The 16,059-nt window shown below is 43.3% G+C and overlaps 1 protein-coding gene across 5 annotated transcripts in view; it reads right to left on the reverse strand.

The window, feature by feature from the left end:
* Positions 1–8,930: 8,930 nt before the first annotated feature.
* The window catches only part of dacha (dachshund a), a 156,940-nt gene continuing 149,811 nt past the window's right edge, over positions 8,931–16,059 (reverse strand). For all 5 annotated transcript variants that reach the window (XR_004766768.1, XM_035431915.1, XM_035431918.1 and 2 more), the window contains one exon: positions 8,931–10,462. Coding sequence is in view for 4 of the 5 variants with exons in the window: in XM_035431915.1 (XP_035287806.1) it covers positions 10,425–10,462 (38 nt within the window). In the remaining variant the exon portion in view is untranslated. The remainder of the gene's footprint in view (positions 10,463–16,059) is intronic.

Below are 16,059 nucleotides of genomic sequence, written 5' to 3' on the forward strand. Positions count from 1 at the left end.
ACACACACACACACACTCACACTCACACACACACACACTCACACACACACACTCTCACACACACACACATGTAGACACAGGCACACACGCACACACTCTCACACACACACACACACTCTCACACACACCCACACACTCTCACACACACACACACACACACACACTCACACACACACACACACACTCTCACACACACACACACATGCAGACACAGGCACACACACACAATCTCACACACACTCACACACACACTCACACTCACACACACACTCTCACACACACACTCACACTCACACACACACTCTCACACACACACTCACACACTCACTCACACTCACTCACACACACACACTCACACTCACACTCACACACACACACACTCTCACACACACACACACATGCAGACACAGGCACACACACACAATCTCACACACACACTCTCACACACACACTCACACACACACTCTCACACACACACTCACACTCACACACACACACATGCAGACACAGGTTCACACACATGCGTACACACACACACACACACATACACACACACACTCTCACACACACACACATGCAGACACAGGTTCACACACATGCGTACACACACACACACACACACACACTTGCGCACACACACATGCAGACACAGGTACACATACATGCATACACAAACACACATACACGCACACACGTACACACACACACATACACTTGCCACACACGCACACGCATGCAGACACAGGTACACACACATGCGTACACAAACACGCACATGCACACACGTACACACACACACATATGCACACACACAAACACACATACACATGCACGCACACACACAGACACACACATACACACATGCATACACAAACACACATATACGTACACACACACAAACACACACATACGCTGACACACACACACATGCACACACACATGTCAACAGACACACACATATGTACACACACGAACACACATGCACACACACACATACACAGACACATTCAAACACACATATACAGACACATACACGCACACACACACACACACAAACACACAGTACAAATGTTATTATTATTACGATATTATTATAAATACAGGAGATGAAGTATAAATACAGAGGGAGTGTGTATATGTATGTGTGAATATATGTTAGTGTACACAGCACTTGTACATGGACTCACAGTCATACAGTACATTCATACACATGCGCATGTGTATGTGCATGCATTCATGTGCACAACACAAAACCTTCCACACGTGCAGACACACAAATGCCTACATATGCATACAAGCATGTATATGCATAAACACACACTTAAACACAGATGCATACACAAAAACACCCACACAGATAGATATAAACGTATGCACATTTACACATACACACACAGTTAGTGTGTTAGTGTGTGTGCATATGATTATAAGCATGTGTGTGTGTGTGTGTGTGTGTTGTTGGTGATTTATGCTTGCGAGAGCGCGGAGATGAGAGCTGACATTTTCCCGCTGTGGTGTAGCCCAGTTCTGGCTCCATGCTTCATTTCATGGCGCTCCCAACGCGAGGCCCGTCCCCACAAAAATAGCCTGATCTGTTTAAAATATAAGAAGTGCAAATGAACCCGCATCAGGTGCCCTTTTCCACTCTCACACCTCCCTTCCCACCTGACTACAGGGGAAGCTTTTCAGAGTTTCTTACTGCAGTCTGTGTGTTCGACCGTACACACGGCTTTAACCAGACATGTGAGTCACTGCTTGTACACGTGCAAGTGAGCGTGTGTCTGGGTTTGCATGCATGAGACTGTTGCATGTGCATATGTGGGTGTGTGAATGTAATGCATGCATCCCTATATTACTGCATGCTCATGCTGGTAAACATGCATTTGTATGAATGCATCTGTGTTGCTATTTGCACATGCTGATAGGTGAGTGTACACATATATCAACACCCTAACACTCAATTCTCAGCTATAACACTAACACTCACTCACCAGCAGTAACACATGGATGCATTCATGCATATACGCATGCTTACTGGCGTGAACATACAGTAATACAGGGACATGCATGTACACAGGCTTACCAGCATCTGCACACCCCAAGATATTGAAGCTAAGGTATTGAAGCTCTGGAAAAAGTTCCAAGAAGGGAAACTAAATTGCCTCTTGGTATGGAAAAAAAAATTCAGAGGACATACTCAAGCTTAGTAAAAGTAGACTAAGAAGTTTTGAAGCTCATGAAAAATGCATGAACTATTTACATGAACTACAATACATTTCTCGAGTTCTGTCAGTAATACTAGCTAAAGGTAAATTCTGCACAAAGGTCAGGAAGTAATTCTTTACAGAGAGAGTTGTCAATGTGTGCAACAGCTGGTCAGGCCATACAGGAGAGGCAGAGGCTCTAGGGATACAGAGTCAAGGCTTGGGGCAGTGCATGCTGCTCTCTTGTTTTTCAGATAAATCATGAGCGTAGATGGACTGAATGGTATTTTTTGTCATTTTTGCATTCTTCTTCTTACACCTGCCTCATAAATGGCTTCCACCTACAGAGACACGGAGTAGCCGCCCTGGCTCTCCCCTCCCTATTGGTTCGTCCCGCCTAACCCCACCCCTAACCTCGTCAGACAGTAAGATTCTGCCCGGAGAGCCGCGCTCCAGCCTGGCTGTACCTGCGGACCGGAGGCGCATGCAGTGGAGGTGACCGATCCCGAGTAAGGGATGCGCTGAACTGCGCTGAGCTGTGCGAAATGCCAGAGGAGACAGAGGCGAGTGTGAGAGAGGAGCGGGGAGAGCTCAGAGCATTTCAGACTGCTGTCCGTCCCTGAATGCAGGGTGTTACTGTAACGTGTGTGCGCACTCCCACCGCTGTTGGGCAGAAGTTTAACTACGTGTTGTAACAGCACACACGTGTCATGTCTGGAGAACATGATAGTGATAACCTTTTGATTATTTTTTTAGTAGTTTGAACTACATTTTTGGAGAAATTGTAGCTTAATAATAATTTTTCTTTAGGGCAGCTTGGCTGTTGTTCAACTACTTTTAGTATGAAGTAATTGGTAAAGGCTGTCGAGTATAAATGCGTTAACACGGAAATCTATTTTAGCACTTTCCCAATTAATTTCAATTTCCATCAAGTGCATATTGTGCATGTTGTCAGTCTGAGGTTTCAGAAGTTGTACGTGAGTATATTACCTGATTATTTCTGAAAAAATTACATTCAATTTAAATTTTCATTATTTCTGTAGCGCTTGTAACCTGAGACCATTGCTCTCAAGTAATTAAGTGCTCGCATGATATAAAAAAACTAATATTTATGTTTACAGTTGTGAATAAACCCTATAAATGAACAAACTAATTGCATATGAACCCTATATTAATGTGTTCACATGTACTGCCTCAGGAAAATTCACTTGGCTGTTCAAACTGCTTTGGAGTTGCTTGAAGTGTATTTTTTTAAATCGTAAATCACAAACCTGACCCTATAATGCCCCATACCAACCATTGTAGTTCACAGGATATCAGAAACTTCTGCAAATATCTAAAATATCCTTCATCCCAAATAAAAAAATGTCCGGGCTAATTATACACATTCACAAAAAACCGAAATAACATCAGAAACTCCAGAAAGTGAACTAAACCTGTAAGTCTAGTTTTATTAAATTGTTCAAGGCCTTAAACTGTCAAAATGTATTTGATTGTATTTAGAGGGATGTCATACTTATTTCTGTGTTTTCTTTACCTTTAAACTGAAAGCTCATTAATTAGAACATCATCTGAGCAAATAAAAATGCAATGAATCCTTATTGAGATGCAAACAAGTTCTGCAAACACATTAAACGTCAATTTGTGATGGCAGAGGTTCAGAGGTTCTTCCTGGACTGGGCCTGGTTCCTACCCTCCCCATATCAACCAGCTGATTATCCATATCAGTCTCTGATGCTGATGCAGGCTTTATTATTGACAACTCCTCCACACATTGACAAACCAAGCACTGCTGAATGTTCAAATTTGTGGGATGGTCGTGTGTTTTGTCAAGTGCCTGAGAGAACAGTGATGTCTCACAGCAGTAGTGACTTATAATTGCCGTTAATTTTAGCCTGATTGCAATTATTTTAATTATCTTACTGGGTTATAGCTTGACAGTCAACATCCATAAACAAAATGTCACTTCAGGAAACCTGCTAGTTTAATCCCTGAATTGAATAACGGTTCTGATGGAAGTCGGTGTGATGCTTTAGCTGCACTTTTCCAGAATAAATGGTTGTGTAAACATAAAAGAAAGTGTGCTCTATGAGTGGTAATTATACAGATGCTAGCACAACGCATGCTGTCAGTGAATATTCTCTGGATGTAGGTTGGAATGCACTGTAGACTGCTGTTGTTAGCTACCTTTAGCTGTAGTTTGCTGGATGTGAGACATGATAGTTATTTCCATGTATTTTTATGACAAAATTGACAGGTCTAAATATTAAGATTTCTATGACTGAATAACAGGTCTAATTAAACTAAATAAAAAAATTGAAATGAAAATATTTAACTAAATGTGTCTAGTAGGTTTTAGTATTTATTAGATGTTTCAGACATTGCATAAATTCCTTCATATATTTAACAAATATTTCATAAATTTAATAAAGGTTTCTTAATGGTGTCACACATTCAGTAAATGTATGAAATGTGTGTAATGGTATAAAACATTTAAGAACAGAAACTTTGCATAAATGCACAAAATATTTGTTAAGTGTTTAAAAGGCATCCCAGCTTTATTTTCTAATACAATTATTTTACACTGATATTTTTACTTTTATTAATATTCTTATAAAAGTAGAAATATTTAAATACCAGACACAAACACTATAAAATATAAACACTTTTCATTTTGGAACAGAGACCTATATGGAATTTAATACCAGAGCTCTGCTTACAACTGAATGAACTGGAAGTACAGCTCAGCTATCGACTTTAAATGCTTTAGATCAGTTTCCTCCGGTGTTTCAGTCATTTTCGTCTCTCATAAGATTAATGTTCGGGCCATTGATCCGCTTTGTCTGGAGGCCAAAGTGTTGTTATCATTGAGGAGTCAGTGAGAACAGGAAGAGATGTCATTAGAGGGTGCGGCACGGATGGGGAAAGAGAAGCAGGTGGAAAAAAAAGACTTTGCAGGCCTACAGACCACACCCACTCCCACCCAGACCAATAGGAGTACAGAGGATGCTTTGTTAATCACCATGGGCAATCTGACGGACCAACAGTAGTGTTTAGGAATAATTGATTTATTAAGCTATTAAGCCATTTTACCAATAATGTCACCTGAAAGTTATGTTTCTCCTCTGTTTGCACATTCAAAACACAGCAAGGCATATTTTGCGTATTTTTAATGTATCAAAAATGGGGCGTAATTTCTATATCCTCAAAACATCTGACCACCGGACTGAGATGGACCTCAGAACATCATAGCATTGAAGACGCTGTTTCACCAGCCAATCAAGAAACTGTTAACCTTCACATTCTAATCAAACGGTCCTTCTAGCATCGTCACACACAATAAAGAAAATGCAATAATAAACAATGAACAAGTTATGCTCTGTCCATTTATCAGATGTAATCTACATGGAGGGGTACCCAGCAGCACGTCGTCGAGCAGCAGCCCTCCAGTACCGGAAGCAGCCCCTGTAACTAATATAAAATTGTAAACTTTAATGAAATACAAATTGCCAGTACAATAAAGTGGCACGGCAATAGATTAGGCTCAGCAAGACAAGCGGAGAGAGCTTTCAAAAGGAATTTTCTTCAACGAGGAGCGAGGCTGAGAGTGACGCGGCCAAGCGTGGGGGCTCCCGTTGCCATTTGGAAGCGTAGCTAAACGTCTTTCCTTTTTTCCTTTGGCCTGAATCGTGAGCAGTGCCACTCTGGAAACGGTAGAATCTCGGCTCAATAGTAATTATTCCGTCCGAGTGTTAGATAATGGCGTCGTCCCTGCAGCTGTGTCTAAGTCTATAAATCATTAATGTGCCGGTTAGTTCCGGCACGGCCTTAAATGGCGGCCGATCTATGGCAGAAACTCCATGGAGATGACGGGTTCGCTTCACTGAGAGGCGGGAAAAAATGAGGCGGAGAAATTTGCAGACGAGGTTTGGTTCTTGTAAGACCCACGCCCAGACACCCATTATTTGTCATTAAGCTTTATGCAGAAACTCCCCGGTGGTTTTTTTAATGATGCCTACCGGTACCGCACAGTGGCGCGTTTTTATTTTTACTACGGTATTTCAGACGCTAAGGAGAAAATGACAGTGGGAATGAGGCCAGGACCCCTGTAGATGTCTTCTGAGGGTCCACAGAGTTTTAATTGGCCCATCTCTCCCACTGTCTCTCTGTTCTACATTTCTCTTCACAGTCAACGCTCTACGGCAACAACTGTTTTTGTTTTGTTGTTTCTCCCCCCCATAATGCGAGCGAGAGTGAGTGCATGTGCTCACGTATTCGTGTGTGTCCACGTCCAGGTTTTTGCATAAAGAACTTTTACCACACACTTCTGAGAAACATCAAAAACAGAAGAGTCAGGAAAAACCTCTCCCCTGCTGTTATGAGAAAGAAATGTGTAACCAGGAGCATGGGTGTGATTATGGCCTTCACTGCCAACATCCATCTCTGGGTGATCATGGCCTTCACTGCCAACATCCATCTCTGTGGGGCATGACCAGCACTGTGTCCGTGACCATCTCTATGGGGCACGACCAGCACTATGACCATGACCATGACCATCTCTGGGTGATCATGGCCTTCACTGTCAACATCCATCTCTGTGGGGCATGACCAGCACTGTGTCCATGACCATCAGGACCATAACCATCTCTGTGTGATCATGGCCATTTCTGTCCCAATTACTGTAAAGATGAAATGAGCTCCCAGCGCCACCTGGGAGAGGGGGGGGGGGGGGGTCTGAGATGTACCTGTTAGGTGTGGCCAGGGAAAGAGCCAGTAATGCTCTTTCTGTGAGCCCAAGTCAGGGGGGTCGAGACAGTTATACGTTTATGACTCTGTTGTGGTAAATGCGCGCCCTACTTTTTCATGAGCTCATCCTGTGTGGCAAGCGGAAACACAGCCGTGGTACAGACAGGCCAGTGTAAATGTACTGTATAAGTGTGACATCATCACCAGCAGTCTCTCATCACGCTCCTGCAGCACACAAACAGGCCAGAGCAGAGGCTAATTAGAGTGCTGGGGAAAAAAGCAAATACCGTGACAGGGAGAATACATAACCAAGAGGGGCAGTCCAAGAGAGAGGACAGGAGATGAAAGAGATGATGGGGAAGGCGGATGGAAGGACAGAGGAGAGAGAGAGAGAAAGAGAGAGACAGAGACAGAGACAGAGAAAGAAATTACAGGGAAGAATATGACAAGCTGTTTCAACTTTGATTCTGAAGTGCCCTGTTCTTTTGCACTTTATCATTGGTAAGAGCAGTCCTTCCTACTTTATGTCCCACCCACCCATTGCTACACAATGCTTTGAGCTAAGTTGCCATAGAAAGCTACAATAGCTTGCCGTGATATAAAAATGTCATATCTGATATCAGAAATTATGTAAATGTAATTTTTAAATGGCTTTCAGACTGCAGGAGAGGATGGCGAGAAAGAGAAAGGGGAGAGATAGAACAGGGGAGAGAGGTGTGAGGACAGCACAAGTGGCTCATAAGGCACATGACTTTCAGACAGTCATACCCACAATCAGGCTGTGATAGGCCCGTCGATGCTGCAGCCAATCAGGCTGCATCATAACTGCCACTCCACACAGTGGTAGCATCGCTGCCTTGTTGCAATCTTATCATGAACCTAACCCTTTACACCTGGATCACTACACACTACACATGGATCTTCAGTTCAACTGCACACCTGGCAACCATATTGCATCAGTAGACATAAAACGGTGTTACACCTGTGCCTCCCACAGGTAGTTCAAACAGAGGCATTAGTGACAGTCAAACCCCGGACTCAGTCACTGCTCAATCTGCTCAGACGATTTCGCCACAGCAAGGTTAAATGACGTTGATCTGTATTTGGCTCATATTTCATTGTGAAGAACAATATTTTTAATTTGCATCGATCTCCCATTATGGATTGCGTTCCAAAGAAAAGCAGAAAAGAACTCCACCTGCCCCACAAGTCAAGGTCGCCACGGCTCGTTTGATTTCTCGCTTCTCATTAGCCCTTAATCAGATTCGCTCTTTTTTTAATGAAAATAATGCAAATATGTATTTTTAATTCTATTGATCAAATAGTCTCCACTGCAATTGCCTTTTCATTAAAAATCACCTATCATTAATTAAGTAGTTTTACTATTTTACATAAAGCTAGCGAGGGAAGAGGGCAGTGAGAAACAGATCAAACGGCCCGTCTCTAATAAGAGACTCCCGAGCCTCTAATTGAAATGCAAAACTGCCGCTCTTGGCTCCGCCCACAGCAGCCTGCCACTGATGATGGTGAGCGAGGACTCTGCCGCACGCGCTCTGTAGAACCGTCTCCCTCCCGCCATCTCTCTGAGCTGAGGAAACATTCACCTGCAGGGTCACAGATGGGGGTTATTTTCCCCCTTGAAGAATGGCAGGTGAACTCAGATAACAAACTTTACGTTTATCTAAACTGTGATTCAGCCTGTTACCCAGACAAAACTTGGGAAGATTCATCAATATGCAAGGCCTGAACCTCTTTTCTGATGCTTCAGCATCCCAGTTCAACACGCGACTGAGGCTAATCCTCCACGCTGCTGATCGTAACCTGCGTCTCAGCACAGACGGTCTTAATGGCTGAGCCACCTGTGCGCAATGATAAGGGCTCCAGTCACCGCATTCTCCCAGAGGAAAGGTTCCCCTTCAGCCAGCCCGAGCCACACACACATTCTGCCTCTGTGCACAGACGACAGCGAGAAAACAGACGAGCGTTTCAACATTTTATTACTAAAACAAATCTACCAATTCCTGAAGATATGTTATTTTTTTGTGTCATGTGCAAGACTGTGATATGTGGCAATGTTATCATTTAAAACATGGTCAACATTATTGACAGCTGCCTGCTTTTGATTATGATGATAATGAAATCCCAAAAAACTGTCCAAAAAAATCACATTTGAATTGGCAGCTTTTTTTACCTGTGTGTCATTTTCAACCTGTGTCATATCTATTAGCATGCTTGCATCAGATGTGCATTAGGGTCATTTATTTTATTTAAACTTTTTTTTATCACTAAAAATGTATTCACTTTATTACGACATCATAATAGCAGACGCTAAAGCATTTTTACATGTCTTTATAAACAAGGGTAAAACAGAAAAGGGGTTATTGTAATACTGTATTTTTTTTTTTTTTTTTAGCAAGAACATTTCAACAAAGATTTTCAAACTGAATACAGTACAACAGAGAAACCGTTACTAGGGGGTCTACAGGATATGCCTCAAAATGTGGTTCTTCGCTCCGGACCGGGCTTCGATTAAAATACACAGAAAACAAACAAACAAAATGAATCACGTAATGAGCCCCACCACGGCCATGCACGGGGGGGGGGGGGGAAGAGGAGGGGGAAGGGGGGCACATTATTGTGTCAGTCAACTTACGGTAGGATAACGTTTATTTTCTACATCATTATGTTCCAAACGAGAAATAGAGAGAAAGACAGAGAAATAGGGAGAGAGGGGGGAACAGAAAAGAGGACACAAAATCCTTCGGACTTTTCCTTCCTCAGGGTTTGTTTCTGCTGGAAGAGGAAAGAGGAGAGGTCTCCCGTCTGGAGCACTCTTCAAGGTTTGCTGCAGTCATTCTGTATTTCACTTATTTTATTTTATTTTTTTTAACACACTGTCCATTTCTGCGCGATCCTGAGCTCTACAGACTTTCCAAAGACACTGCCCCCTACAGGCCCTGCAAGGCAATTGTGCTGTTTGGAAACAAAAGTGAATTCTGGGAATGATGAAATGGGCAGATTCATAATAATAATAATAATAATAATAATAATAATAATATCAAGAACAGGAGGAATAGAAAAGAGCTTGAGCTGACTGAGCAAGAGACTGGGAGGGGAGTAGGGTCTGTATGTGCTTTGAGGAAGTTCAGAATCTGGAGGAAGTCCATTTGTTTTTGACGGGTCCTTTTTTTTTCTCCACAAACAAAGAGTATGAAATGATTTCAAGATAAGAGAGTAAAAGATTTTTTTTTTTTTACAAGTTGTCATAGCGAAGTGACAGAGTACCAGTAAAGGACACTATGTAAGCGCTCTTTCACTGCAAATGGTGTCCCCCAACCCCCCCCCCCCATCTTGAAGGTGAATTCCGATGACTTGGGACCCCCTCCCCCAACTCCTTGCAGAGAGCCTGTCACGGGGGCGATGGCCTGCCCCCTCCTTAGGCTGGGGGTGCTGGGGGAGGGCGTGGTACTCCTCTCAGTACATGATAGGGGGCTTGATGTAGGGTCTGTTTTCTGTAGGGAGAAACAGGGAGAGGAAAAGACCTAAATTCAGAGCCCAGCTGTAAGATTCACAGTAGCATGAAAGTAACAACACAAAAAGTGACTGGATTTTAACACATGCTTTTTGAGAATGCAATAAGCACCCCCTAATGCAGTAAGCTCCTCTGTCCTGTAAATGGAAGCGCTGCTGTGTCAGTTGAATGTTGTCTTCCTCACGTACAGTAACAGGGATGCTGTGCTGCAGGTCGTGTCGTCCTTTGGATGAGTCATTAAATTTAGATTTTGACTCGCCGTGGTCATGAACAATCCCACTGCACTAATTATAAAGAGCAGGAGGTCACCAGGTGTCCCAGTACATTCCCAACTGGTTTCATTTGCTTAATTTGTCCCTCCTTCTCAAGTTCAGCTGATGTAACCATAATAGAATCGCAAGGACCTTAAAGATCCTTTTGATCTCTGACATCAAGACCTTTGATGTCGTCTTCTGATTGCAGGTGAGCTAGCCTTATACGTCAAACAAAACCAAATGTAGCCTGAGTGAATGCAGGATTGTTTCGTTTCTAACGGCACTGTAAATTCAATTATTTCAATATACGTTTGTCTTCATTTGTCACATTATTTTGTGAGCTTTCATTTTAATTCTGAAAGGTTGAGCAAGTGTATTATTATAATGTGTAATGCTAATGCGATGCAGTCGATAGGATGAGAAGTTGGTTGCGTATAAAAATGAGGAAGTGCCCTCCTAATTAATGCAGTCTGTTAACCTTTCCACGAGATTAGATCATAGGCCTGGTTTGTGTGAAACTGAGGGATTACTTCCAAATCGCACCTGAAACTGTGTTTCTTCACTTTCTATCTGGAGGATCTCCTTCCCTGAGGCCTGGTCAAAACTCCAATGCTGACCCACCATAACATTCTATACAATTTCACCCCAGACTTCATCTGTATTGCATTACATGTCTGTTGCAGAAATGTACAGTGCATGCTGTACAGTGCCTTCCAAAATTATTGACACCCTTTAAGATGAGAAAATGGCTGAATAAAATAAACAAATGAGCTATAATTTTATGCTCAAAAAATGGGAAAACTGTATTCTTTAATTCTATTAAAATTGGTCAGAAAAATAATGTTGTCTTTTAGAGCTTTTTTGCCAGAAATACTAGTGGTGAATTTGGCATTGGAGGAAGGATGTTTATGTTGAAAAGTTTGTCATACAATATGGCAGTGGATCTTTGATGCCATTGTGCTGTTTTGCATCTACTGGTCCTGGTGCTCTGTCAATCATGAACCATGAACACACCCCCCCCCCCCCCCAAAGTGTAAACTGACCACATAATTACTGTTTCGTAATGGCCATCTCAGTCTTTGGACTCACAGTAAACCCCACGAAAAAATTGTGGTTTGAATTGAAGGGTAGTCCACAAGTGCAGAACAAAAAATCTGAAAGATCTTCAGAGATTCTGTTCAAAGGAATGGTCAGAGATCCCCCAGTACATTCACCAATCTCATAAAACACTATAGATGATAATGTATTACTGTCCTTGCAAGAGGGTGCACAAAGTACTGAAAGCTTGCCAGTAATTTTGGAAATAAAGTCTGAGCAATTCCATTAAACAAATACATTTTCCTGACTTTACTATTAGCTCATTACCTGTGTTGTATAATAATTTTGGAGGTCCTGTATGTATGATGCACATGCATATATGATGCATATTGGATGTATGATGTCCAGAATGTCCAAAACTGTCATAACCTTATTCCAAGTCACATATGACCATAGCATTAATGCCCCCAGCAATCCATTCAGATGTAAATCTGAACATCCATAGACATGCACACACAAAAGCATCAACAATATTTTCTGTTCATAATATACGTGCTGTAACAATGTTTCTCAGACAACCTATGGATTTAGTGACTATTTTAATCAAATTTGCATGGGGTATAATATGGGTGATTTGTCATTTAGTATTAGCTGTCAGCAAGAGGAGAGAGATAAAAGGAAACAGCTGGAAACAGCAGTGACAAGAGATACAGGAGAATGCTAATCTCAACGTGGTGGGCTCACTTCATTAGGAACAGGAAATAGCTAATTAGGAAGTAAGTGTTTTGTATTTTTGATAGGTTTGTGTTTGAGTTCTGAACAGATGAGCTAATATGTATTCAGGATGTAAACAAGAACAGCAATCAGAGAGGTAGAGAGAGAGCTGGAAACACTACCCCCTCCCCTCCCCCTCCCCCACCCCAAGGAACAAAATCTAAACCTGGGAACTGCGTGTGTGTGTGAGTGACTGCATGTGTGTGCAAATATGCGAGAGTGTGAAAATGTGTTAGTCTGTATGTTTATGTTTGAGTATTTGTACGTAAATTGTTGTGCATTTTAGTAAGAGTGTGCATGTATGTTTGTGTGTGTGTCTCCGGTTTAGTGTGGGGTGTAAATGGTGCTTTTGGCTATGACTGGTGTGCAGTGCATGTAGCAGTTGACTGTGTCCTTAAAAGGTCAGCATGTGTTTGTCTGCCTTCCGCACTCATCTGTCCAAACACTCTTACACTCTCATGGGAAACGAGCTCTCGCAACTCTCGAAGGACACGCCATGTGATGAAATCCGTGCATATATTTTTATCTGCGACCAGTTTGCTAAACTCGTTTTAAACTCCTTTTTTTGTAATGTATGAAGCTTATTTTGTCAAAAGAACGCTGAAATAAATGTACATCCGGCTCTGGAAATAAACACCCAGGAGCATGAATATGAGGCTGACTGCCTTCGCTGTTTCTGCGGCCGGCTCCTTTTACGCAGCTACACGGGGGGAGAGGGCGTGTGTGTGTGTATTAGAGGGGGTCTCAGAATATCAGCAGCCCAAACGGAACGGCGGATATTCCGGGGCGGGTGATGAAACGTCTGGGCGGCGGCACTCCCAGAGGGAACGCCGCGGCAGAGCGCATCCTGTGACCTCACCGGCGCTCCTAAGCCCCGACGCTCGGGATGAATCACTGAGCCCCGAGCTCCGATTTAACCCCAACATTAGAGCCGCCGCACAGGTTAAGTCTTATTGATTACAGGAATCTGCCCGGCTCCCTCTCTGCTCTACTGTATGTATAATTCCTTTTCTTCAGGGTCTGGCACAACCTTTTTTGGTGCCAATATTCTTTGGTTTTTTGTTCTTTGTTTCCTGAAGCTGCTTTATAAAATGGTCTTATGATCACGTTGCATCTTAAATAGTGGCTTACACAGAAAACGATGAATAAGCAGATCGCATTCTGTGAAATTAAGCAGTAGTTATTTGTAGAATCCCATTTCGATGTTGATATGATTGTATCACTGTAAAGTTTATACTGGACATAAGTTAACTACCTGCTGGTTATGTGGAGATGTTGCAGGTTTGAGGACTGCCCGTGAATCTAGGCGGTGTGCAGGCTTTAAGAATAACCTTTAATTGATAATCAAATTTAGGCATGAGTATCGCAAGAAATGTGGAAATGCAACCTTATTTAGAGGAAGATGGCTGCCATTGGCCGCATTCACAAGATGGGGCAAATGTAAAGCACATTCTCTTGAGTTCAAATCGAAGTTAATTTGTGATTTATACTTCACAGATGCGTAAGACACAGATACGCCACGATAAACCAATGTAAGCACCTTTTTTCAGTCTCAGTTATTTTTATACATCGGGCGTAAGCACAATTTTGGGAAATTATTTTTAAATTACGTTTATAAACGGGGCCCCAGGTTTTATGGTCTTCTCTCCCTCTTTACACAACTTTTCCCAAGTTCTCTGCCTCCTTCACAGCTAACTTTCCAGATTCTTCACTTGCAATTACATATCAGCCCACTTACAGCCAATCCCAACCTGCGGGTCCCATATCATCGCCCTGTATTCTGGGACCCCCTCTCTCAGTCAGGGTAGTAGGACCCCTCTCCAGCCTGCTCGGCACCACAGCGCAGTCTGAGGGGCGCTATGGCACCCCTCTCCAGCCCGCTCGGCACCACAGCGCAGTCTGAGGGGCGCTATGGCACCCCTCTCCAGCCCGCTCGGCACCACAGCGCAGTCTGAGGGGCGCTATGGCACCCCTCTCCAGGCTGCTGGGTTAGCCGGGGCGCTATTGCGCCCCAGGGGCTCCTGTGTTGATCTGCTCCAGGGCTCACTCACCCCCATGTTTCTGCACAGCTTGCAGTTCCCTTACAGCCCATCTGAGCCAGCGCATCCCCTCGTCTTCATACCCCACCACCAATTAGTGAGTAGCAAACTTTAGGAAATGAATTACCCCCCTGTGCCTCATTGCGCCGCTGTTTGTGTTTGTGTGTGTACCTCAATCTGCGTGTGTCTGCGAGTGTATGCTAAAGCAGGTCGTTCCCAGTTTCTGCCTATGGCTGCATATGCATAATTATCTCCGGTAACAGGTACCAGTAATAGGGAAACAAGGGCAATTATGACATGCGAAAATCTCCACGGCGATGAGTAACACTCCTCCTCTGCTCTCCTTCGTCCTCTAGACTTACATATATCTCTCTCTCTTCCGCTACCCCACTTTTCCTCGCCTCCTGTTTTCTCCATTTGCTTGTAAAGTGATGTCATCTTCCTTTGTATTCAGCAGTTTCTCTGACTTCCGCTCGTCCTGATTAATTAAAAACAGTGGGGGGGTCGGGGGGTAACGGGCGGACAGGGGAACCCGAGAACCCCTAAAAGCCTTTTAGCTCTGCTGCTGGAATGGCAGTCGAGCCTCGGTGAGGGCAATCAAATCTAATGAAATCAGTTGTCAGTGCTACGCTTGCAAAACTGAGAAGTCCGACTTGGGAGCAAGCAGAGGTGTAATTAGATTTCTTTTAGCGTAATAGATAAGTGCTGTGAGACGCAGAAGCACTCAGCAAGGCCGCCCCGCTTCGAGCGCGCTCACTCGAGCGCCTGACTGACTCAGTGCACTGACCCCAGGTCAGTCGCCATGGCTCCACTCCACAGTCTGCACTGGGATGGCGGGTCCTACGCCGCTGGTCTCAGATCAGCTACGCCGATCAGATCCCAATCTGGCGGATGTCTCTGACAAGCGCAAGACTCGGATGAGTAATCTGTCCACAGCGGGGAGGGATTATGGGTAATACGACGCTAAACTGTCTGAGAGTCCGCCATTGTTGTAGCTGTCAGAATCACAGAGCTCTGCTGATCCAGTGGTTATCTACGGTGGCCCTGAAGTGCTAAACACAACAACAAATTCAAAACACAAATAATGTATGAAAAGGACATGAACAGATGGGAAAACATAATAACATGAGGAAAAATATCAACCCCAAACAGCTAAGCACAAATACAAACAAAAGCATAAAAACAAATAGTGTCACCTTGTATTTTCATTTTTTGCCATTTTGGTTTCTTACATTTACTGAAAATTGTTGTCCAGCTCAACGTACTCTACGTGTCTCAACTCAGCACCTCAGCAAAGCTTATCGTCCTCACAGAAAATTACAGAGAATGCCGACAGCCTTGGCCCTCAAACTATGATACATTTCTACACTGTACTCTTTCCTTAATGGCTATTTGAGAGGATACTGTACATCAGCTGACTAGTAAATAAAAGTGAATGAACAGCTGTTATTAATGACAATAATTAACACAGA

Source organism: Anguilla anguilla, chromosome 9, assembly GCF_013347855.1.
Source record: "Anguilla anguilla isolate fAngAng1 chromosome 9, fAngAng1.pri, whole genome shotgun sequence".
NCBI lineage: Eukaryota > Metazoa > Chordata > Actinopteri > Anguilliformes > Anguillidae > Anguilla > Anguilla anguilla.